This window comes from Gopherus evgoodei, chromosome 1 (genome assembly GCF_007399415.2).
Source record: "Gopherus evgoodei ecotype Sinaloan lineage chromosome 1, rGopEvg1_v1.p, whole genome shotgun sequence".
NCBI classification, from domain to species: domain Eukaryota; kingdom Metazoa; phylum Chordata; order Testudines; family Testudinidae; genus Gopherus; species Gopherus evgoodei.
The window spans coordinates 306,677,841-306,704,767 of NC_044322.1; the positions used below are offsets into that span (position 1 = coordinate 306,677,841).

A 26,927-nucleotide genomic window follows, 5' to 3' on the forward strand; every position below is an offset into this window, starting at 1 on the left:
AAAGAAACAATATATGTGCTCATTGTTAAAAGCATACAAGTGTGCATTATATTGTATTGAGAGGGGAAAAAGGGTTTCATATTGATTTAATTTATACTATTTGCCACCTCGGCTTAGTGCTCTCCTAACGGGGTGAACATTGTGCTTGACCTATTTGCTGGAATTCACCAGGACTCTAGGATACCATATGGATTGCCAGATGGTCTGCTACAATGTAATGCCATTTATTCTAAGTATGAAGTAAGTAATAAACATAATTAACATTCTTTTAGCTCCTTACTGGATGCCTTTTATTAGTTTCAATTTTTTTCAAACATTGAAAGGTAAGTTAATATCTTGTTACTGAGGCACAGATGCCATCTAATTACTGCAAGTGGCTGCAGCCTCTAAAGCAAAGAACCTCTGAATAGATTCTAACTTACTCAATGACCCCACTGAGATGATTAGTAGGTTGAATGCTAAGCCATAATGAGTATGTCAGATCTTAAGATTTTTTTCAGGTTACCTCAATTAGCAGTATGATGAACAAAGTGTACCAGTAACATTTTAGATATACCTATTGCACTTCATAGTAAACAATGCAGCTTGTACCTCCTGCTTATTTCAGATTACAATACATCAAATGCTAGAATGCAAACATAGCCATATCCAGAGAGGAAAAACAATAGAATGATTTCCACCTCAAATGTTTTTTTTAGGGCTTGCCTATTTCATATTCTGCCAGTGATTGTTTAAATGGCTTATTTTTTAGGAAACAGTTATACAGTAGCTGTGGCTTCAAAGAAAGTTTATGTTGGGCAGGGTTGCCCACTGTTAGTATTGTAATAAGACATCAAAATAACTTTACACAGTGTTCTTGTACTGATGTTATTTACATTGACTGAGGTATATGTTGATTAGTCTAGATTGAATGGGAAATTAGCAGGTTGTTGGCCACTGGATTTAAAGAAATACTAAATTAAAAAAAATAGGTAGTATCACAAACAATCTCTTTCTGCTTTATGGTCTCCGAAAATGAGCTCTCCCATTGTTGAATACTGTATCATTAGCATTTGTACTACTAATAATTAAGGGCCAAACTGAGATTATATGGATGGTTATGTAAATTGAACATTAATCCCAGGCAACAAAACACTTAGTTAGGGTTGCAGGACAAATCTGCCTTTACAAAACTTTGCGGTGATTAGAGGGGCATGTTACAAACAGTAAGACAGACTCCATGCCCTGAGGAGGCCCAGCACAGAAGGCACAGCTAAGAGGAAAGGAAAGCAAAAGTGGCTTTAAGACACTTTCGCGCCTCCCAGATTCTGCAAAGAGCAGGGGCTAATATAGGAGCCTCCAGCACTGCCCAAAATAGGCATGGTACAAAGGATTATACTTCATCTCCTGTCCAAGCACTGCCCCTGAACATCCCAGGACAGAGGCTCTGAGATCTACATCTGTAAGGAAAAGGACTAGGAGCTTACTTTGTTAAAAATGAAAGTGTATGTCTCTGGCAATCACTTTTTAAGTGTATAGGGCCTGATATTACCATAGAGTATTATTATTCAGGTGTCACTTCTGAGAAATATGTGGGTGCTCTTTAATAATTATGAAAACTATATCTTAATCTGCCACTGGCCTGTTTTCAGGACAAATACATTTTGACTAAGTGTTTCCCCATAGAGAACCATCTGGAACATTCCAGACTTGAAGGAGGAGATGTCTTATGATAGTCACCTATCAGCTTCCACTGTCATTAAATGACAATGCCACAATTACTGGCCTTGATAACCCTGAGCTAGTCCCCTGGACAGCCTACAACACTAGTTTGATTGGGGGGTGGGGGCAAGTCCACTAACACTTAAAGCAGCCTCCAAAAGAGTGAAGAAACAAGGCAGAGTTTTAAAACACACATTTTAAAACACACATTCTCCAGGGTGTGGAAAGAGATACTCAGAGTGACCAGCAGAGATGTCTAAAGAAGCAAAACTTGCCTTGGTTGCCATTATGGGATGGTAGTACTTCAGGTAAGATAGACATGTATACAAGTTTCATTTTTAGTCCTTTTTTTCCTAATGCATAATTACCTTTTCTAACCTTAAATACAGTTATTTGTTTTGTTTTCAAGAACATGGTGTCTTGGAATATTTATTAACTGGGCATTCCATTCTCTAAGGGAGGAAATGCAGGTGCCTGAAACCCAGTAGGACTTGCAGGGTGATAAGCAGCTGGTATACATGGGGAGTACTCTGGATCTTGGTTTAAGAGTGGAATAATCATGAGATTCCATCCGAAACAGGGAAGGGCAAGCATTCTAACACCTCAGGGAAAGTGCCCTCAGAGAGACCACAGGGGGGACAGAGGGGCAGCTAGCCTCATAAACTTGATATTAATATTATCAGAAGTTTCTAAATTTAAGTTCAATCAACTAATATTTGGTACTGGGAACTCTTTGAGGCCCTAAGCATCATTGGCAGGTGAGAACACTCAGCACCCCACTGTAGTGCTCAGCACCTTGCAATATTGAGCCCTACATTTGAACTAGATAAACCAACCTATCAGGTCAACTAAATTTTATTGCCTTCCTTTATGTGTATGTTTTTTAGTGTGATTGAGTGAGTGAGTGATTTTTTGGAGGTTTTTTTATTACCTACAAAGTGACAAAGTTGGAAGTCTTTTGGAAGAATCTTTTGTCCAATTACAGACCAAATATAGTAAAACAACTTTATCTTGGTTCCAGACCTAACCCTGAGTGATATTACTTTTTAGATTTAAGAAAGGATCAGGGGTTGGTGAAATAATTGGGTTCATGATGGAAACATAGATGCAACCTTAACAATGGAGTAGCTATAGCTATGCCATGATGAGTCAGGGTATGGTGAGCGAGTGTGCAAGCAGGCAACAGGAATTAACTTTACATTATTTAAGACTACACAAAACCTTAAAGAGCTATACCATTTGTTAGTTTCTCAAATGCCTTACCTCCTGCATACATAACAGCCAACATAATCGATGATATCCAAGCTATTTCACTATATGATGTGTGGAAGATCTCTTGAATTTCCTTGAAGAACACTGTGATGGCTTTTGGGAATGCATAGGAAAATCCAATGGAGATAAAAGCCCCAAAGACCACAACCCAGCCCCATCCTCCATCTGGGGGTGCGTACTGTGGTGCTGTTGTAGCTGGCGGCATTGTCAGGCTTTGTCTGATTTCAAGCAAGGCTGTAAATGAAAAATAGAAACAATGTTTCAAATAGCGTCCCTTTTGCTTTAGCACACTGAATTTAACAAATACATATTATTGATAATAATAACGGATTATAAACCATAATCACAATAGAGAACAAACTCCTAGATTGTACCAGAAGGCTTGGGATGATATAGCACGAATACTTGCCTTTAAAACCATATCTACCCTAAAGGGATAGGGGGAATTAATTGGCTATAGTTATTCAGAGAATCGCATTAAGTACCTTGTTACTGTTACAGATCATTGATCCCAATCACTGAAGTTATATTAATCAATTAATCACTTATAGAAAAAGTGACATTTTGGGCCAGATTCTCAGCTGGTGGGAACTGACATAGCTCCAGTGTCTTAAAGAGTTGTCTTTTTAATTCAAACAGAAGTGTCAAAATATAAAGTAAAGCTTGATTTCACCCTTATAGTAAATGATGGTAAAAAAAAAATGCAATCCACCGTGACTAAATGCCATTTCAATAACATCTGCTCAAAGTCTACAAGTCTTTGGGAAATAATACAAAGTAACAAATTGCCAAAAAATGCTTTTATTAAACCTAATGCTGTTTGAAATCTTTCAGAATATGTTTTTTAAAAGTTTCAAGTCAGATTTAAATTCTCTGTGTATCCATCATAAGAGTTTTAAAAAGTTATAATTTTATGATGTATTTGTTGGCATACTTTGATGTACACTGTAACTTATAAGAATACAGTTCTTTCAGCTGCACATTACAGAACTTGACTGTAATACTTTGCTTTTCTTACATACACAGAATTCCTACTGATGTCAGAGGGAGCTCTGAACATGTATGGGTAGCAGATTCTTAAAGTCAATAACTGCTGTGAGGTTATGAGAGCAGAGTTTTTTACGAAGAGAATAAAATGTCTCTCAAACTTTTAACAACTAATAATTTTCTATTGCAGAAAGCTTAAAAAGTCAAATCTTACAGATATACCACTTCATGTTCTTCTTATGGGAGGGATAACAAGTGCAACCAGCAAACACTATGGAGCCTAAGAATTAATGAGAAAATCAAATCAACCCCTGTTGAACCCTATCTAATTAAGGTTTATACTTTGCTCATCCGGTATCTGAACACCAAGACAATCCACATCCTGCTTAGAAATCAACTGGTGTCAGTGGACAACATGTTGGATAGAGTGTCTGCTTCCCAGTCCTGCTATCCTCCCACCATGGCATCTCCCAACCCTAAAAACATGGAGCAGCAGTCATTCAGTGTTTACATCTATGTCTTTCCAGAACATTTAGAGAACATGCAATAAAGCTTTCACCCTCCACTTCTGTTCCTTTCTGGGCATTTCAGCTCTGTTTTAAGCTCAAGTGATCACCTCTATGCCATCAACCAAAGTTACGGACCCAGAATTATGTGTAGGTTTCCATTATGCATACTTTTGTCAGTGGATCTCCATGTGATTTTTTTCCATGCCACTTAAAGAATGCTCAGATTTTTCATAGCAAATTATATCAGTGGTGGCAGTAATATGATTACCTTTAGCAAAATGTAAAAAATGAAGTGTGTTAGCTTAAATTAATCTCTCTGGAGTGTGCTTTGAGTACACTCATAGTAAAGTGCATCTAACAAGGCATACAATATATGTTAGAAAACAAACATAGGGTTATCTTTAAGATTATCTATTACCAGCCTAGCCCATACATAAAGTCACTGCACTCCAAGATGATTGCAAACATCACTTCTGTAATAACAGACCTCTATGGGCTAAATCAAATAAAAATACTTTTGGCTCCTATGCAAAGTTGGAAAAGCCCAAATAATTTGGCTTTTGCATCACATCAGACATGCCTGGTTTTGTCAGGAATAGGTATCTGTCTTATACATACAGCACATAATAGATATAAAGTACAAGACAAGACCTTGGACCTTATTCTGATCTCACTTATCCTGTTTTACTTTCATGTGACTCCACTAAGTTACACTGGGGTGAGAGGAGTATCAGGTCCTTTATCTGAAAGAAATAAAAGGTATGTCTACATTATGAAATTAGGTTGATTTAATATGTGGATAGCTATTCTACAGTTCCCACAGTGTCCACATACCCCCATTAGAATTCTGGGTTGAGCTCCCAATGCCTGATGGGGCAAAAACATTGTCGCAGATGATTCTGGGTACATGTCATCAGCCCCTCTGCCCCCATGGAAGCAATGACAAAAAATCTTTTCTCGCCATTTTTCCTGGGTTACCCGTGCAGACGACATACCACGGCAAGCATGGAGCCTGCTCAGCTCACTGTCACCATAGATCTTCTGGGTGCTGCTGGCAGATGTAGTACTGCAATGCTACACAGCAGCAGCTCCTTGCCCTTGCAAGTTAGCAAAGATGGTTAGCAGCCGTATTGTACCATCTGCTGCTGTCTCCTGGTTCCTCCTGGCCAGCCTTGGTGAGGTTAGTCGGGGGCTCCTGGGCAGACATGGGTACTCCTGGCCAGCCTCGGTGAGGTCAGTCAGGGGTGCCTGGGCAGACATGGGTGGTCCTGGCCAGTCTTGGTGAGGTCGGTTGGGGTCGCCTGGACATAAATGGAAGTGACTTCAGGTCATTCCCTTCTTTAAGTTTTGTCTAATGGAGATTCAATCCTGCCTGGAATATCAGGCAAGCCTACCAAAGAACCAGAGTGGCAAATGGCCACTTTGGGACAGAGCTCCAGACATCTCGCTTCTATGATGAGCCGCATGTCATTCTAGGGGGTGCCCCTACAACTACCCCACCACTGTGCTTCCCTCCTTCCCCACCCTTCCCGGGTTACCTTGGCAGTTATCCCCCGATTTGTGTGGTGAATTAATAAAGAATGCATGAATCTGAAACAATGACTTTATTGTCTCTGCAAGCAGAGATCAAAGAGGGGAAGTGAAGGGGAGGGCGGTTGGCTTACAGGGAAGTCGAGTGGACCAAGGGGGTGGGTTTTCATCAAGGAGAAACAAACAGAACTTTCCCACTGTAGCCTGGCCAGTCATGAAACTATTTTTCAAAGCTTCTCTGATGCGCAGCGTGCCCTGCTGCGCTCTTCTAACGCCCTGGTGTCTGGCTCCCTTAATCATTTTGTCTTTTAGAATGGAGTTCTGATAGCACAGATTTGTCTCCCCATACAGCGATCGGATCCAGTACCTCCCATTTGGTCCATGCCGGAGCTCTTTTGCGATTCTGGGACTCCATGCTCACCTGTGCTGTGATGAGCTCTGCATGGTCACCTGTGCTGATCAGCTCACCACGGTGGCCAAATAGGAAATGAAATTCAAAAGTTCGCAGGACTTTTCCTGTCTACCTGGCCAGTGCATCAGAGTTGAGAGTGCTGTCCAGATTGGTCACAATGGAGCACTCTGGGATAGCTCCCGGAGGCCAATTGCGTCCACACTACCCCAAATTTGACCCAGCAGGGTCGATTTCAGTGCTAATCCCCTCGTCAGGGAGAAGTACAGACATTGATTTTAACAGCCTTTTAAGTCAACAAAACTGGCTTCATCATGTGGACAGATGCAGGCTTAAATTGATCTAATGCTGCTAAATTTGACCTAAACTCATACTGTAGACCAGGGCAAAGAATCTGGACAATGAGGACAAAGAGTTTTTTCTGACTGCATAGATTGCTAGTTGATGTTTAATTTCAGCAAAGCACTTAAGCCCATGATTAAGTCCCTTACTGAATCAGGGTCTGAAATGCTAAAACTAAAAAAAAACCATTTCTCCTGGCCATCCAAAAGACATGCTGATTTATTAATCTCGCTTCTAAGCATTCAGAAAACAAACTCAATTTAGCATGAAATACACTACTTCATTCCTATAGGTGCCAGCTGAGGGTATACTACAGGGTAATTGAAGAGATTCCTACCTGCTACTGATCACAATTTCCCAGCCCTGCTGACAAACTTTTTGGACACATCCTACAAATACGCATTTAAAAAATTTAGACATCAATCTATTTTCCTATATTTCATCAGTTTGAACTGAAGATATTTCATGTATCAACATTTTAAACCCATTAAAATTATACCAATGCAGTCTATATAACATCAACTTTTAAGTCCATAATGTAGCATAGTTTAAAGTAATGATAAACTGAGTAAGTCCTCCATTATAGGACATATATATACACACGCACACCTGTTTAAAAATCACTACCATCACATCTCTGAGGAAAAAGTTGAACAAATATAGTTTTTGAACCTTACAAAAACATAAACCCCCAGGAAATTCACCCATTGCACAGGCTTTTCCACCAGGTGCTGGGCTGGCTCTGCCTATTCTTTGCCCCCATGGGCCAGGACCTGATTATGCTAAGCACAATTATCTAGATTTCACTTTGCTTACTGGAATCTAATTTCTGGCCACTAAGAAAATCAACTGGGTAAATGTTCAGTCCATCTCTGTGGATGGTTCAATGTCAAAGGTTAGTGCCAGTGAATGCCACTGAAAGAAAGAAAGAAAAAGAAAATATAGCAGTAACGAGGTCAAATTAAGACCAATATCTAGAGATAAATAATAAATCTTGATATCATGCCCTGTGACTTTTGGTCAGCCATGATCAACATATTCAGATTGTTCTTCTCCCAGTACTTTATTAATATTCTGCAGTTGTCCACTGCCCAAATGAATCATCAAGAGCTTATCAAGAAATATTCTGAAAAGGTTTGTCTTTCTCATATTTACAGAACCTCTACTTTTATGTGAGTTGCAGTTTTGCTTTTGTGTGTATCTAACAGTAAATGTTTTTAGGTTTGGGAGGTTTTTTTTAAACCAAACTAGGCTTGCAACTTCTTTGTGCTTGATTAGGTAGCCATTCATCTGTGATGGAAAGAACTTGGGATATGAAAAATCTGCCCTTAATTAAGGTACAATAACATTAATACTTGGTATGTGTCCAGTGCTTTCCAAACCTGCAGGATGAGCCAAGGATAACAAAGGGCTTTGCAAAAATGTGTGCATTAAGCTTCACAGTAACTCGTGAAACCATTCAACATTATTATCCCTTTTACAGATGGGGAAACTAATGTATAGAGAAGTTAAACAACTTGCCCAAGTCTCACAATAAATCAGTGGCAGAGTAGGGATAAGAATCAGTGTCTAAGTGAAGTATGTGGTAAAGCTGTAGTTTTCATAAGCACCTAGATAATTTAGGAGCCCAAATCCCTTGATTTGTACAGGGGTCTGCCGGCATGGATTAGATTGTAGAATCGGGGCCCAAGTCAAAAAGAAATTTGAGGTTTAGTGATTTGAATAATTGATATGATATACCTTAATCCCAAACTCATTCATCATTAGGCATGTCTACTAAATTTAAAATCAACGGTTCGCTGGTCACACCAGTTCAGAAGAATGGACTACACAGGAATTACACTTTCTTCAATACAGAGAAAATTGTCTTGTTTAAACACTGCAGAAATTACAGTTTTCTAATATTTTTATAAACTGTTATTTACTGGGCTTTGGGTAATTTCTCGTTATGGCAGGGATCACCAGATGGGATAGTCGGGCATACTTGTACATGTTCTTTTTATTACCCTGTGAACACTGTTCCGTCTTTGAAGAAATGTTGTAATGCAAGCAGCAGGAGAATTTGCACTCTGTCTTAATCTTTATAAATACAGCCAATTCTAGGGGCAGAGTTACTTACTGGGCATTGCAGTGTGTTTTGGCAAAAATTCCTTAAAGAAGATAATTGTTTGTGTAACCTACACACCTTCTGGGAGTAGTGTTCTGTCCCATCTAGTGGCACTGAGACCACTTAGAGAGATAAAATTAGTCTTCTCTAAAGCTTTAGCTAGCAGCCAGTTGGCTTCTCGCTCATACAGGAGTAGCTCATGCACTAAGCTTGAAAGGCCCTAGGTTCAGTCCTGCCTAACAGCTGGGGTCTGTCAGCATTACAAGTGGCAGCTATTCCGGGATTTCAACTGGGAAGTCTCTGAAGCTCAAGATATGCTTCCTCAGCTAGGGGAAGTATGTAACCCCCAAAGAGGGGTGACAGTGGGCCGGTACAGCATACTAGTAAGAAGCTGGTACTAGGCTGTATGTAGCTGACATTAAAGTGCTGCCATGAAAAAGAACCCTCCTTAAAGCACTGCTGCAGCAGCACTTAAATGTCACTGCCCCTTTTGCCACCGCCACTTCCACCCCACCCCCGTTGGTAGCCCTGCTGATAGGGACTCTACTGGCAGGGTTACTGATGGGGGAGAGGGGCAAAAGGGGCAGCTGCCCTGGGGTCAGCAATTTAAATCTCCGCCGGAGCAGGCCAGGCAGCGCAGATGGGCTGGCTGGGGGAGGCTGACTTCTAGCCCCATCCCTTCTGCTTGAGGTCCCACCTCTTCTGCCCGAGGCCCAGAGCTGGGCCCCTGTACCAGTAAATGTTTAATATTACTTTCACCCCTGCCCACATACCTCCTGAGTGTGGTGTTCTGTCCCATCTAGTGGCACCGAGACCACTTAGAGAGATAAAATGAGTCTGCTCTACAGCCAGTTGGCTTCTAGCTCATGCAGTAGAGGCTCCTGCATTCAACTCCAGAAGTCCCAGAGTTGATCCTGCCTGCCGATGACCAGGGTCTGTCAGCATTACACTTGCATGGAGTTTGACCACTTCTTTATAAGGACTAAGGTATAGAATGTAAATAAAACAAGTTACACTAAAAAAAATACCCAGACTTTGCTTTTTAGCTGTTTCATGGTTCTGTTAGGACTGATAACAATAGCAATAACACATCTTCTGAGACATTGTATCAGTATATTTTGAAGTTCTGTGACATGCCAGCAAAGAGTAGCGCTGGAATGACTGTATGAGCATGAGGGGATCTTAGGTGAAATCCTGGCACCATCAAAGAAAATGGGAGTTTTGCCATTGACTTCAGTGTGGCCAGGATTTCACCCGTAATATCAAATTAAATTAAGAAGTGGATACATAGGTCTCTGAACAAAGGAAAATGGAGGAAAAGTAAACCAGTGACCAACAATTAAGCAAGAAGGTTAGACATTAAAGACACATTACTTCACTCAGTCTAATATAGTAATTTATTTATCTTTCCTCAACTAATTTAATTATTTTTCCTTGCATTTTGTTTTTACTTTTCTTCACCACACATCCAACAATGAAATGGTGCCATGTTGATTTGGTATTTGTGTTGAAGAGCTATCCGTGACACTTCCAAAAACTGTGTATCACTCATATTCATGGTTAGACTCAGCTGATTTGTGGTCACATTTAGCTGATTCATAGGAAGATATCAGTCTCTCTGTTAGAAGATCTCAATGATTTTCCGTCAGTGTAAGACCACTGAAATCTGTAATTGATGTTTACAATGAATTAGAAAATTCTCAAGTATTAGACACTTCATCAAATAGATCAAATTTGGAAAATCATCTCTTTTGTTAATATACAAATGTAAAAGCTACACCAATCTTATAATATTGTATTGCATTCAGGATTGGGGCTGTATTGTGCTAAGTGCAGTACAAACATATATGAAGACATGGTGCTTTCCATGAAGTTTCAGTAATTCCATTTGAATTACCTCAAGAAAGTCATTCTATAGACTATCTGTAGCCTTAAACATGCAACACCACAACCAAGTCCAAGTGCATATATCTAAATGAAATGTAATTGGTTAAATTTGAAGAAATAATCAGTTTTGGCAATAAAAGTGATCATCTGGTGCCAGCCCTTTGCTAAACTTAATCCCTCTACTGGTTCTTCTGTTAAGTTTAACTTTTCTCTCTGAAATCTCTCTAGCCTTTGGAAAAATTCAAACCAGCCAGCCTTTCCGCAACACTTGCTTTAATAAGAACAGTGAACCCACATTTTACCATTCAGACTGGAGGCTGTGTGCACTGCAAGGATACTGATCCACTTAGTCTGTTTTTAACTATTCCTTCCATCCCTTAAATTCTAGCATTACTCCTGAGCCATTATCTATAATTGTTACTTGCAGCTTGACATCTCAACTGTAAGAGTCTCTAGAACCCACTGTTTGTACCTAACATTTTAACACTTCACAGACCAGTACAGCATCTGTAACATCGGCCCATTGCATACAATTATTTTTGTATGCACTTAGATTTGGGAGGAGGAAAGGATGTTTCCATGGCATTTCAACATTATATAATAGGTAGAGCTAAGGTTTCAAAGCAGTGTTGGAGTTACCTACACAGCTCTGGTACATTGCTTGAAAAAAATATTGCATGATCTCTTGAAAGAAATAGATTGCCTTTGTATGATCAGTAGTAACAGATGATCATTTCAATACCATTCTCCTAATATTAAGGACTGAGAAAAACTATGGATACTAACAAAAACTACTCTATTCTTTGACAGCACTATTGGATAAAACTTTCCTGAACCACAACATTCATGTTTCAAACTTCTGATTCTTACATAAAGCCATGATTTTGAAATTGGTAATATTTATTTTCTATTAAAAAGTATTAATATCTATCTATCCATTTAATATTTGTGCTTAAGAAGAAGCAAGAGAATCCGATTCTAGTTATACCAGTTGATATCTCCAAAAAAATCATTACAGCTATTCTATACTTACACCAACATAACTGAGATTAGAATCCAGCCCATTGTCTCTTTTGTTTTCTTATCAAAATCTGATGATTGAACAAACTTCCTGTGCATTAACCTACCAGAGGCCTATATCCTCACCTGAAGGCATCAGTCTCTGAATTAAGAAAGCCTTTTTTCTTCCCACTCATTTACTAATACTCTAATAATAGATGCTAATGTGTAATGTCTAAGTTTCAGTGACAACTCTTCATATTGTGTAATAAGATGTAAATTGAGACAGAATCTCTCTCTTAGGACATATGATTGGATTGGACTCAAATTATAGTCTGAGGCTGAAAACCAGCTCCAAAGTACAGAACCTTACACAGCGGTCACCTTCAACCCTTTCTACCAGTTTAAAAGCTGTTGTTCATTTCCTGTAGAAACCAGTAGAAATGGTAAGAACTTCTAAAGTGGTAGAAACTTTCTAAGTGTGCCCTGGAAAAACCTATTGAATTATTTATTTTACAATGAAAGGAATTGACATTAATGCTAGATTACACAGAAGAGAAGGCAAGTAGTAAAGGTTTAAAGAAACAGAGAGAAAAACTTACTTACAAAAGGGGAAACTAGGCTTGAAAAATAAATTACTTGGGAGTTACTTAAACTAAGGGCGGGGGAAGCCCTTCAGTCATATGAAAAGAATAAAATTCAAGTGACATTGATCAGAAGAGAAAAAATGTCTGAATTGTGTATGTTTTGTAAGATCAGAGAAATGTAAGAGAGTGAGCCCATTTATTGATATGAAAACTAGAATTAAAATGACATAGATAATTTGAGTTGAAAAATCAAACCAACATAAATCTGCCAAGAGAGAACAAATATGTTGTTTCCTTTACCAGTAAAGGTTACACTATAAACTACTGAATTCAAAACATACTGAGGCCATCTGAGAATTACAATACTATATTATTACAGTAAATAGAATGGGTATTTCAACCATATGTCTTGACTTGATATTAGTAGAGGTAGGAAATATTGCTTACATTAAAAAAGGAAAAGAGAACTGAACTGATGTGGCCTCAGAATCATAAAAAAATATTAAAACTCCAGCACATTTCATTACAGGAGTGGGAGATGTTTGACTCAAATAGAATGTTTTCTCAAGAGAAAAGCCAGTTAATATAATATCTGCTTATGATATGTTGCCATTTTTTAAAATCTTCTGCCTGGCCATTGTGAAGTCTGCCAGCCATGTAACACCACGGTGGACTTGCTGTTTATGTCCAGCCCATTTAATTTTTAATCTCTGTCATGTCTGTACTTGTGTTTCAATATTTCTTAACTGAGTTATATAATAGTAAAGAACTGACTTTCATTTGCATGGTGTGTTACCTGGGACTGGTAGCTGAATAAAAGAACATTTAAGTATATGCAAAAATGTTTGTTTTTCTATTTGAATCATTACAGTAAAAGAATTCACTTGAAATATGCACCAAAATTGGGGCAATGACAAGGCTTTAGCACAAACAAATACAAGGAAGGAAGAATGTATGATTGTGTCTGAGTTCCATAGGAGGGGAGAGGATGTTTAATTACAAACTTACTATGTACTTTGTCCAAGTGTTAATGAGCTGATGCAGTGATATATATATACAAACTAACTTTAAAGGACAAGATGGTTTAATCAAATGCTAATGTGTATTTTGCCACCCATTGTGAAAAACTGGACCTGGAGAGATCAAAAACTTCCCTTATCTTTAATGGAGGAAGTTAGTACTAACACAGGACACATCCTCCTATGAGCATATCACATTGCTATATCTCTCAAAGTCATGGAGAGGCCTGACATTTCTACAATGGTACAGACAAGATAATCTTTGGATGTTCTGTAACAAAGTTTAGAGTGTACGTAAAGATTCTTATCATGTTATTTATGTAAGCACATATCAATTTACATTCCTTTTCTACTTTTTTTTTTCTGTAATTTGCTATAGCCTCATGGGATGCAGAGGAAAGTGATGCAGAGAAACTCTACATGTCATGCTAAGGTTGTGGTGTTCCTCTAAAGCAGTGCCACTGAATAGCTGAGGAGCCCAAGAAGGTCCAGACCCACCCACTAAAGTATGCAAAAGGAATCTTACAAAATTCCAGAGTGGGACCCTCCCAGGCCAACTCACATGCACTGAACACAATAAATGTTTAGAGTATGGTGGGGAATCTGGGCTTTAACCCCAAATCTTAAGGAAACATGCCTTTAAATTATTTACTTCCCTGAATCCCCATTTTCACCCCTCAAGAGATATTTCTACCAGGCCTGGCACTATACAGTGATAAACCTCCAATGCCCAAAGTCCACAATAAAAACAAAGAAACAAAAATATGCATTAGTTCAGGAGTCCCCAACGCGGTGCCCACAGGCACCAGGGCGCCCACCACGGCGTCTAAGTGCGTCCACATACTGGCCGGCGGACAAGCATCTGCCAAAAAGCCGCCGAAATTCGGTGGCATTTTGGCAGCGACGCCTCTGGATGACGCTGCTTGCCTCCAACAAACAGCGTCATCCAGAGGCGTCGCCACCGAAATGCCGCTAAAATTCAGCAGCATTTCGGCGGTGACACCTCTGGATGGCACTGCTTGTCAGCGGCACTTCGGTGGATGCTTGTCTGCCACCACAGTCCTCCGTGGCTAATTGTCTGGCTCCCGCCAAACAAAAAGGGTTGGGGACCACTCCATTAGTTGAAAGTATCTTTCTATATTTCTCCATCATCAGAGGAAAAGCTTTATACTCCAGATTATTTTTCTGTCAAGTGTGATAACATATAACAGGGGTTAGCAACCTCTGGCACACAGCTCGCCAGAGTAAACACCCTGGCAGGCCGGGCCAGTTTGTTTACCAGTCATGTTGGCAGGTTCGGCGGACTGCGGCTCCCACTGGCCGTGGTTCGCTGTCCCAGGCCAATGGGGGCGATCGGAAGCAAAGAGGGGGATGTGCTGGCCACAGCTTCCCGCCACCCCGATTGGCCTGGTATGGCTTATCCTGAAGAGCCGCATGCCAGAGGTTGCCAACCCCTGACACATAACAAAACAAGTGTTTTCCATCATTATTAGAAAATATAAATCAAAACAATTCAAATCACAAAAATCCAATATAATATCTGAAATGGGAAATGAAATACATTTTAGTTTTTTTACATACAGTAAGCTTGGAAAGGACAGAAATATAAAGACACTCATAGTATTTCTATGATACCAATTAGCAAAAGGACACAGTAAAAATATTTGCACAAGAAACTAGGTAAATCATGTTGTAGCAGAGTGGATCTCTGCTCCTGCCCTGAAGGGGTTAAAACAGCCCTGGCAAGGCGCCATAGCTGGAGCCAGAAGCCTGGGCTGATGGCGGGAGTGGCTGCAGCTGGGGGCCATGCCCCAAACTGAGACAGAGGGCCTGTATAAGAAGGCCAAGGGAGCCAGAAGCAGAAAGAGTCTCTCTCTGACAGGGAGACAGGCCGGCTGGCCAGCCGCTCAGGGACTCACCTGAGGGACTCACCAGGGGACCTAAAGGAAGGCAGGGCTGGGGGAAAAGCCTTAGGAACTCAGAAGCCCTAGGCCAGCAACTCCCCAGGCTGCAGGGCCTAATTCTAGGCCTTCAAGGTACTGGGTTTGCAGAGGGGCAGCTGGAGGGTGGGTAAAGGCAGTTAGGCCAAAACGCCTTTGCCTATGATGAGTGGCTGATACTGCAGTCTGCCCCAGGGTGTGGGGGCTAGACAATGACTGGGTAGTAGCCAATACTGAGGCATAGTGGGGTGGGGTTCCCCTGGGAGGGGGAGACCCAGTTAAAGGGGCAGTGAGGTCCAGGGAGGGGCCCGGGGCCAGCAGAGGATAGGTGGATCACTGGCCTGCAGAGGGCTCTCTGTAGCTGGAATCGAGTTAATTCCCTGAAGCAACCAGCAGGAGGTGCCGTGGGGGGGGAGGTGTCCACACGTTTACACATGTTTACCTGGAAGCTTAATAAATCAAGAGTAAACTCTGTTGAATGTAGGACATTGAGAACATCAATCTGAACAATGACTCTCCTGTAGTTTCAGGATAGAAGTTTAATCAGTTCAGTAGCAGAAAATCATGAGTCATGCTTTTCTCAAGTGACATATAGATACATATAGACAGTAGACTGCTGTCAGAGTCTTTATAATTCCTATTGAAGGTCAGCTTATACATAAAAACAAGATTTTATCAGAATGTTTTTGTACATGAAATTTTGCATAAATGTTAAAACATGCAAAATACATTATACATGTATATATCTCGTGTGTATGAACTAGAGCAGGGGTCCCCAACGTGGTGCCCATGGGCACCATCTTAATGCACGCGCTTCCTGGTCCCTGGGAGAACACCAGCCGAAATGCCGCAGCGGCATTTTGGCGGGGATGCCTCTCAGTGAAGACGCTTGTCGCTGACAAGTGATGTCATCGAGAGGCGTTGCTCCCAAATTTCAGCGGGGACACCTCTCGATAACGTCGCTTGTCGTCGACAAGTGACGTCATCGAGAGGCGTCGCTGCTGAAATGCTGCCGAAATTCGGCAGCATTTCGGCAGGTGCCCCACTGCCGCAGTGGTCCTTCAGCTGGCACCTGCCAGCCAAAAAGGTTGGGGACCACTGAACTAGAGAGACACAGAAGCTGCAATAAAGATGTATAATGGAAGATCTTTTGCATTTGCAAATACCTGACAATGCAATGCAATACAATGCTGGAATCACACTGAGAGCATCATTGTTCACTGAAGGTCACTCTTTCATCCCACAAAACAATAATAGATTTCTACATATACAAAAATCTCAGCTCTAGAATATGTATGTATTATAATCTTTATCAAGATATATTTGCCTTAAACATGCTGAAGGCTTAAACCATAATTCTGTAATAAGTGTGCATGGACTCCTGCTTCCACACTCAGCCCAACTGATCTCCATGGGACCAGTGGGGGGGGTCTGTCTATGAGTACTCATGGATTAAACTCTTAGTAACATCTCCTAACAGGTCCAGGTGACTTTCTCAGTCAATAGTACAGCTCCAGCTGAAATAGCAGCAACCATCTTGGATAGCAGGATGTAAGTGAACATCTCTTCCATTTCCAGTTTCTGCCACTCACATACATTTTTAAATGTCATGTTTACTCAGAATGCTGCTGAGTACCCATCTTGGTCTTCCTGGAGGAAGTTTACAAATATTTTAATTTCTTTTATTTTTGCATTATTTTTCTTTTCTCTTGATATTTTTACTTAAAAAAAAATAAGAAGCAGAAAAGCACCACATCATCGAAGTCAGATGTGGAAAAGGGCTACTAAGTCACCACTCAATCTCCCAGCTAGTGTAGGATTCTTCCCTAGAGCACATTCATTAGTAGTTGGCCATGTTCTAGGACCCTACAGTGAGTTACAGGGTGCAACTCTACTGGCTCATGGCAGAAGTAGACCCAGTGGTTTTCATTAGTGAGCCAGACCAGGTTGTATTCCAGTTCAGGAGCCTAAAAGATTTTGTATGTCTCTCAGAATCACAAGGAACTTGAGTAGTTCCCAGAAGACCTCCTCTCTTGTCCCTTATTCCATGCTGACTAAAAGAGATACACAAAACCATTTATACTCTTGGATTGGAGCTAATGAGACTCCCCTGTTTTGGCAGATGAAGATGAAATTTTTGTCTAGTGAAAAACGTTGATATGTTAAACTGAACTGGTCACGTGACTGGTGATTAAAGACGTGTGATGAAACAGAAGAGCTGCTGATTCTGACCATTGATGTTTTCTAACTTACTGTGTATTTAAATGTATGTCAAGAACACCCACAGCCTTGGATAGGCACCAATGTGTTCTAAAAGGAATTCCACACCCAACTGAAATAAATGAATAATTGCACGCAGGGTGCTAGAACTAGACATCTTATCACATGCCGTTACATTGTCTAATAGCAGAGATATTTCTGGAAACATCTGATGGGTGACCACTGCTCACTATGCGAACATGATCATTTTATATGTCTGTGTACTGTGAATCTGATTTGAATCTTCCACGTATTTTGTATTTAAAGTACCCAAACAGATGGCTATTTTTACTGTGAATTCAAGTTTGAGAATATTTTCGTATTACGAACAATGATAGAATTATCTGAGAATTGTGATCATGGGGTTGTTTTGCCTAGGTCAGGGAAATAAGCTGGGATGCCAGATCACCAGGGACTGGTGAAACTAAACCATATCAGCAAGGCCCCTGCTATCAGCCACACTATGCACACGGATTCTGATTTCATACCAATTTTACACGATTTACTTACACTGGTGTAAGTCAGGACTAACTCCATGAAAGTGAGAGGAATATCTGATTTATAGTATATAAGGTCTGTGACTATGGTATACTATACTAACTATATATGGTAGACTATATATGCATACATTATACTATTGCATAGCACATGTGGTCTGGGTGCTGTATTACAGTGTACAGCATCACCTGCTGACAGCTGGGACTCCTTGTGGTTGTGGGGATGGGGCTTTTCCAGATTCTGGAAACCCCAGAAGCCACTGTGTACACAGCTGTCCTGTGGGTCTGCTGGTGGGCTTGGAATGGGGAAGTTGGTTAGGGGGGAATGCTCAGGTGGAAAGGGGAAGGCTCTGAATTTGGGGGGTTGGAGTTGATGTGGAGGGAGGTTCTGAGCTGCAGGGGATTGTTAGGAAATGGGGGTGGACTTCTCCACCTGAAGGGAAGGGGTCTGAGCTTGGGTGGCAAGGGTCTCTGAGCCATGGGTTATCATGGAGGGAAGAGGATTTTAACAATGGAAGTGTTGCACTTGAGGAAGGCATAGGGACTTTAAAGAGGGAGATGAGTTGGCAGATTTGTGTGTGAGTGAATGAGAGTGTGACTGAAGGAAACACGAGAGTGAATGAAATGACAGTGTGCAGAAACAGAAGGCTAGAAATCAGTATGAACAGAGACAAACTAGTTCAACGTTTGTCATGAGGAAAAGTATAATTATGTACATTATGGATAGGCTTGTGACTAGTCTCTATATAGTTGTGCAAGGTAAGCGGATATGCAGGATGCCTGTACAAAGCCTTTCCATTTATGAGTCTGTTGAGATGAGGGTAAAGGGAGGAAGTGTGGAGGGAGTCTTTGTACCCACCCAGTTCTCCTGCAAAGGAGATGGGCCATTAGTGCTGTTGTCCTCTCCAAGGCATAACAGAGATGTGGCCATGATCAAACTCCCTTGCACAACAGGAACTGGTTGCAAGGCTGCCGTGTGTTGGAGTCAATGCTACATTTGTCATCCAGTATACCTCTGGAGGCATTATAATGCAGTACTCAATTGGCTGCAGTCTCCACCTGTTATGCATCTGTACTACTGCTGTGAGCTTTTAAAATGTGGCATACACTTTCAGTATAATTCATGTTATTACCTGTAATAATTACCTATATTACCGTAATTACACTGAACGAATACTGTTGAATCTTCCACTGAGTCAAGGAAAACTTCTTACTCTCTATCCTAAGCAGGGTTCCCAGATAAATAATTTGGTAGACTATTTTTACATGTCTTTTTGTCTACTTTTATACTTGGCTTTTGTCTACAGCTTCTACCCTCCAGATATCCACAGTAAGAGCTTTCCTAATCTGACTTTTTTATGACCAAAACTATGATGGGTAAACAAAAAACCAACAGTCACATAATCAAAATGGCACATCTTTTCAACATTTAGTTCAGTAAGATGAGGGGGGGGGGAAATCAATGAAAGTAAAACATGCCACTCCTTTGAGGCATGTGGGATAAAGCTAAGTGCAAGACAAAGCTGATCACCCAAAATTTTGATAAGCTCAAGATGAAAACTAACAGGTTTGCCCACAACTTCAGGTCATAGTATGTAGATCTCAGCTACTTTGCCATGCCACTTCATAATTAAGTATCTCTAAAACTACAATAAAATATCTCATTATGAAGATCTTTGATGATGTAAGATAGGGAAGCTCTATTTTATACAGCTGGATAAATGAGGCGCAGAGAGATTATGGGAGGTGGCTCTTATAAACAAGAACTATCAGCATAACCCATTACTGTGGGCTGTTAAATTCCAGTTGGATAACCTAGGCATAAAATGCTAAGTTGACTATTACAAGAGCCTTCAGTAATCCAATCAAACTTTTTCAGTCACTCACTACAAGTTACTCCAGAGCAGCTGCACCACCCCCAACCCCGCCTCCAGCCCTGTCGTCTGCTGTACAGACCCGGACAGGAGAGAGAGGCACGCAGCTGTGTCGCAGGGTTAGGGGTGGGCCTGGAGGTGGTACAACCGCACTGGAGGAGCTGCATGTTCCTTTTCTTTCACTGCTGCAGCTCCCGGGAGAGCCTTGTGGTTCAGGGCTCTCCCAGAAACCACAGTGGCAAAAGGAGCAGAATATGGGGCCACCGGGTGGGTAGCCCCTTGCCAGCAGCTCCTGTGGTGCAGCTGTACTTCCCCCAGCCCTGTCCTCCAGCTGGGCTGCTGTATAGTCCCCAGACAGGAGATTTGGGCACGCAGATGCATCAAGGGGCTGGGGACAGTACAGTTGTGCCGGAGAAGCTGCCAGCATGGGGCTGCCGGGCGGCCCCACGTTCTGCTTCTACTGTATCTTTTCAGTACACCATACCAGCTATAAATAGCTTACTGGTATTGCGTACTGAATCATACTGCCTTACTGCACCACTGATCTTATCTGCAGCATCTCCAAGGTTCATTATACTAGACAAATTGCTTAATATAGTTAATCAAAAATTGCCTGATTTCCTAAAAAAGCATAACAGACATGTAATTATCTGCTGATTAACATTATTCAAAAGAAAAATATTTTTATGTTCTATTAGAAGAAAAATTACCTTTAATCACTCTTGAAAACCAAAGAAACAGGAGTAGGCCTTGAGACTCTTCATATGAATAACATTCATGTAATATGGAAAGAATCTTGCAAAACGATACATATGCCCTAGAAATAGCAGTGTTGTTTACTTGGACTAGACAGTCTGTACTTGTGCTTCCTCCATAATTAGACAGAAAAATGATAAATTATAGTTAAATAGCCCAGATACATAACATATCTAAAAGCTTTCATAACAGAGATAGTTATTTAGCTGCACATCACTCTACGAAGACCTTTAATTTGTCTATAAGCACAGCAAAGCATCTATTGATTTGCTCTAACTGACCATGCATACTTGCTCTAATGAGAAACTGTTCTTCCATATGCTACCATGTAACAACAAAATCATTAACTGCCAATAAAGCACTTGAAATGGAGTGCCTTCTTTAAACAAAAGATAAGAAAAAACCGGCTCTGTGGCAGCTTTGCACCACAGGGACTCTACTACAACCACAGATGAGGACTTTATAAACAGTCAGAAAGAAATATATATTTCATCCAGACAAAACAATCTTAAATTTGACCCCCAAATGGTAGCTTCTTAATAGCATTACTTTTATTATCTTAATGTTTTTATTCAAATATTTTCTTTATGGGACACTGCTAAGTAGGTAATATCAATTAATAGATTAACTGACAATAGATTTTTGCTATTTCTTGATAATTATGTTTAAATAGTTGAGTTAAAAAAAAGCATATAGCACTGCTGAAGTATGTGTCTAAGATACGTCTGTGACCTTGTTACCTGAGCACCTCACCATCATTAATGTAAATAGGAAAGCTCTATTTTAAACAGCTGGATAAATGAAGCACAGAGAGATAATGTAATTTGGCTGAAGTCACACTGGAAGCCTGTAGCAGAATGAAGAACTGAACACAGATCTATCAAATCCTAGATTTCCACCCTAACCACAAGCCCATCCTTTCTCTCACAGATGTATGTTTCTATATGAAGCTGATCAATGTATCACTAATGTGTACATGTATCATTTTTCTCTTTTCACAGTCTTTTTCAAGAAGTATTTTGCATTGTGTGTATGTTTTGAGATTCCTAATGAAATAATAGTATTGATTTGAGCTCTGTGTTAATGTTGCTGTATTGTGATGAAATATGCATTTCTTCGTGTTTGATACAAATACTGTGTCTATGTTTATCCTACTCGCACATTTATGAGATCCTTAACTATGCTGCCTGCCAGGGGCCCATATCCAAGATGTTATGGAGAAATTGTCAAGGATCATCCGGCCCTCTGACTATTACCCCATGCTACTCATCCATGTGGGCACTAATGCTACTGCGAGATATGACCCTCAGCAGATCAGAAGTGACTACAGAGCTCTGGGAGTATGGGTGAGGGAGTTGGGAGCACAGGTAGTGTTCTCTTCAGCCCTTCCAGTCAAGAATAGGGGCCTCGGCAGAGACAGATGCATGCTGGAGGTGAATGCCTGGTTGTGAGGATGGTGTCTCCAGAAGGGCTTTGGCTTCCATGACCACAGGATGCTGTTCCAGGAAAAAATGACTGCTAAACGGAGATGGGGTCCACCTATCGGGGAAGGAGAAGAGCACATTTGGCTACAGACTTCCTAACCTAGTGAGAAGGGCTTTAAACTAGGTTCGATAGGGGATAGTGACCAAAGCCATCAGATAAGTCAAAAACATGGAGACCTGGGAGAAGGGTAGGAATTTGGGGGAGCATGGGCTGTTATAGCAGAAATAAGGGAGAGACAAGACAGAACTGGGAGGTGGGGAGGAAATCAAATCAGTATCTTAGATGACTGTATACTAATGTGAGAAGTACGAGGAATAAGCAGGAAGAATTCGAAATGCTAGGAAATAAACACAACTATGACATAGTTGGCATCACGGAGACTTGGTGGATAATACACATGAGTGGAATATTGGTATAGAAGGATACAGCTTGCTCAGGAAGGACAGGCAGGGAAAAGGGGAGGAGGTGTTGCCTTATATATTAAAAATGTATACACTTGGACTGAGGTTGAGATAGAAATAAGAGACAGACTTGTTGACAGTCTCTGGGTAAGGACGAAAGGGGTAAAAAAAACAAGGGTGATGTCATGGTTGGCATCTACTACAGACCAGCAAACCAGGAAGAAGAGGTAGATGAGGCTTTTTTTAAACAACTAACAAAATCATCCAAAGCACAGGACTTGGTGGTGATGAGGGGCTTCAACTATCCAGACATCTGTTGGGAAAATAACACAGCAGGGCACAGATTATCCAACAATCTCTTGGAATGTATTAGAGACATTTTTTTTATTTCAGAATGTGGAGAAAGCTACCATGGGGAGGCTGCTCTAGATTTGATTTTGACAAATAGGGAAGAACTGGTTGAGAATTTGAAAGTGGAAGGCAGCTTGGATGAAAGTGATCATGAAATGGTATAGTTCATGATTCTAAGGAATGATAGGAGGGATAACATCACAATGAAGACAATGGATTTCAAGAAGGCAGATTTTAGCAAACTTGTAGTTGGTAGGTAAAATCCCATGGGAAGCAAGTCTAAGGGGAAAACAATTGAAGACAGTTGGCAGTTTTTCAAAGAGACATTATTAAGGGCACATAAGCAAACTATCCCACTGTGTAGGAAAGATAGGAAGTATGGCAGAAGACCACTCTGGCTTAACCAGGAGATCTTCAATGATCTAAAACTCAAAAAAGAGTCCTACAAAAAGTGGAAACTTGGTCAAATTACAAAGGATGAATATAAACAAATAACACAAATATGTAGGGACATAATTTGAAAGGCCAAGGCACAAAATGAGAACAAACTAGCTAGGGACATAAAAGGAAACAAGAAAACATTCTACAACTACATTAAAAGCAAGAGAAACACCTAAGACAGAGTAGGCCCATTACTCAATGTGGGGTGGGGGGAAGACAATAACAGAACATGTGGAAATGGCAGAGGCGCTTAATGACTTCTTTTGTTTTGGTTTTCATGAAGAAGGTTGGTGGCGATTGGATGTCCAACATAGTGAATGCCAGTGAAAATGAGGTAGGATCAGAGTCTAAAATAGGGAAAGAACAAGTCAAAAATTACTTAGACAAGTTAGATGTCTTCAAATCACCAGGGCCTAATTAAATGCATCCTAGAATACTCAAGGAGTTGACTGAGGAGATATCTGAGCCATTAGCAATTATCTTTGAAAAGTCATGGAAGACAGGAGACATTGCAGCAGACTGGGAAAGGACAAATGTAGTGCCTATCTATAAAAAGAGAAATAAGGACAACCCAGGGAATTACAGACCAATCAGCTTAACTTCTGTACACAGAAAGAGAATGGAGCAAATAATTAAGCAATCAATTTGCAAACACCTAGAAGATAATAAGGTGATAAATAACAGTCAGCATGGATTTGTCAAGAACAAATCGTGTCAAACCAACCAAATAGCTTTCTTTGACAGGGTAACAAACCTTGTGCAAGGGGGAAAGTGGTAGATGTGGTATACATAAGGCTTTTGATACTGTCTCGCATGACCTTCTCATAAACAAACTAGGGAAATACAACCTAGATGGAGCTACTATAAGGTGAGTGCATAACTAACTGGAAAATCGTTCTCAGAGAGTAGTTATCACTAGTTCACAGTCATGCTGGAAGGGCATAACGAGTGGGATCCCACAGGGATCGGTTCTGGGTCCAGTTCTAGTCAATATCTTCATCAATGACTTAGATCAGGGATCGTCAACCTTTGGCATAAGCAGCAAAGAGTCCTGTGGCACCTTATAGACTAACAGATGTATTAGGGCATGAGATTTCGTGGGTATGCATGCATCTGATGAAGTGGGTATTCACCCACGAAAGCTCATGCTCCCATACATCTGTTAGTCTATAAGGTGCCACAGGACTCTTTGCTGCTTTTACAGATCCAGACTAACATGGCTACCCTTCTGATACTTGACAACCTTTGGCATGCGGCCTGTCAGGGAAATCTGCTGAAGGACCAGGACAGTTTGTTTACCTTCAGTGTCCAAAGGTTCAGCCAATCGCAGCTCGCACTGGCCACGGTTCGCCATTCTAGGCCAATGAGGGCTGCAGGAAGTGGCGCAGACAGAGGGATGTGCTGGCCACCACTTCCCGCAGCCTCCATTGGCCTGGAATGGTGAACCGCGGCCAGTGGGAGCTGAAATCGGATGAACCTGTGGATGCTGCAATTAAGCAAACCATCCTGACCTGCCAGCAGATTTCCCTGATGAGCCGTGTGCCAAAGGTAGCCAATTCCTGACTTAGATAATGGCATAGAGAGTACACTTATAAAGTTTGCAGATGATACCATGATGGGAGGGGCTGCAAGTGCTTTGGAGGATAGGATTAAAATTCAAAATCATCTGGACAAACTGGACAAATGGTCTGAAGTAAATCAGATGAAATTCAATAAGGACAATTGCAAAGTACTCTAACAATCAGTTGCACATTTACAAAATGGGAAATGACTACCTAGGAAGGAGTATTGTGGAAAGGGATCAGAGTAGATCACAAGCTAAATATGAGTCAACAGTGTAACGCTGTTGCCAAAAAAGCAAACATCATTCTGGGATGTATTAGCAGGAGTATTGTAAACAAGACATGAGAACTAATAATTCTTCTTCTCTACTCCGTGCTGATTAGGCCTCAGCTGGAGTATTGTGTCCATTTCTGGGCGCCACATTTCAGAAAAGATGTGGACAAATTGAAGCAAGTCCAGAGAAGAGCAACAAAAATGATTAGTCTAGAAAACATGACCTATGAGGGAAGATTGAAAAAACTGGGTTTGTTTAGTCTGGAGAAGAGAAGACTGAGAGGGGACATGATAACAGTTTTCAAGTTCATAAATGGTTGTTACAAGGAGGAGGGAGAAAATTGTTCTTCTTAACCTCTGAGGATAAGACAAGAAGCAGTGGGCTTAAGTTACAGCAAAGGCGGTTTAGGTTGGACATTAGAAAAACTTCCTAGTCAGAGTGGTTAGGCACTGGAATAAATTGCTTAGGGAGGTTGTGGAATCTCCATCATTGGGGATTTTTAAGAGCAGGTTGGACAAACACCTGTCAGGGATGGCCTAGATAATACTTAGTCCTGCCTTGAGTGCAGTAGACTGGACTAGATGACCTCTCGAGGTCCCATCTAGTTCTATGATTTTTAAACACTTGTGCACTTTTAAGTACTTGCAATTTGTAGATCATGTAAGATGAAAGGGAGGTCTTGTGATTAAAGGTACTGACTTGGGACTCAGGCAATCAGGGTTCATTTCCTGGCTCTGTTACAGCATTTCTGTGTGACCTTAAGCATGTGTTCAAGTGCTTTAGTGGGACCATTCATGTTCACTGGAGCCTTTCTGCCTCAGTCAGTCATTTAAATCATGGTATAGTAATACTTTCTCATCATTTAGGGGGTTGTGAGGCTAAATCTATTAAAGCTCAAAGTGCTCACATACTATAAACACGGGGGTCATACAGTCATGGATGACAGTGAGCTGGCTGAAGCTCAACCCATATGAGACTGAGGTGATGGTGGAGGAGTGGGGCAAGCGGCCCAAGGAAGTGATGGTGGTAATATCAGCCCCTTTGATTGAGTGTGTGTTTGCCATCAGTTATTAGGTTTCAAACGTAGGGGTCATCTAGACTGCTCACTAGTCTCCAGTGGAATTCAGGGTGTTGGTTATGACCTATATAGCCCTAAAGGGCCTAGGATTGCCTTATGTGAGGGATTGCCTCTTTTCCTGTGCCATACTGCCACAGCTACAGTCAGCAGGAATGATCAAGATGGATCATCCTTGTTATAAAAGAGAGGAAGTGGCTGGCAGGGCATTGTGTGTGAGAGCTCAGAAACCCTGGAATTTGCTCCCCCCCCCCCTCTGAAATAGCCCAAATGTGGTGACCTTGCAGGCATGCTCCAAAAAGAAACTTGAGATGGGTTCTGGAGAGTGCTGAAGGTATGTATACCATATTGATGAACAGGTGTAAAGGAGCTTCTGTAGTTGGCTGGCTGGCTGAAGTCCTGTTGAATTGATTGTTTTAATTCTGTTGAGTTTTAATTCTGTTGAGATTTAAGTATGATATTAATATAGTGTTAGTGTCCTGTGGGTCTTGAATAGGCATCTTTAGAGTTATTATTTAAATCTAAATAAATAAAAGTCCATAGATAATCATCTAGCAACATTAACTAGGTTTTTTAAACAAAGTTTTGGGATCATTTTGATAGTTTCTGAATTCCCCAGGGCTGTTTTTGTCAGTGTCTATTACATAGGTAAATGAAGATAA

General features: G+C 40.9%; 1 protein-coding gene across 3 annotated transcripts in view; it reads right to left on the bottom strand.

Annotated features, from left to right (window-relative positions):
- SLC16A7 (solute carrier family 16 member 7) overlaps positions 1 to 26,927 on the bottom strand; it is a 132,115-nt gene that overhangs the window by 57,098 nt on the left and 48,090 nt on the right. For all 3 annotated transcript variants that reach the window (XM_030548873.1, XM_030548875.1, XM_030548874.1), the window contains exon 2: positions 2,965 to 3,207. In XM_030548873.1, the coding sequence (XP_030404733.1) occupies positions 2,965 to 3,178 (214 nt within the window). In that variant the 5' untranslated portion in view covers positions 3,179 to 3,207. The remainder of the gene's footprint in view (positions 1 to 2,964; positions 3,208 to 26,927) is intronic.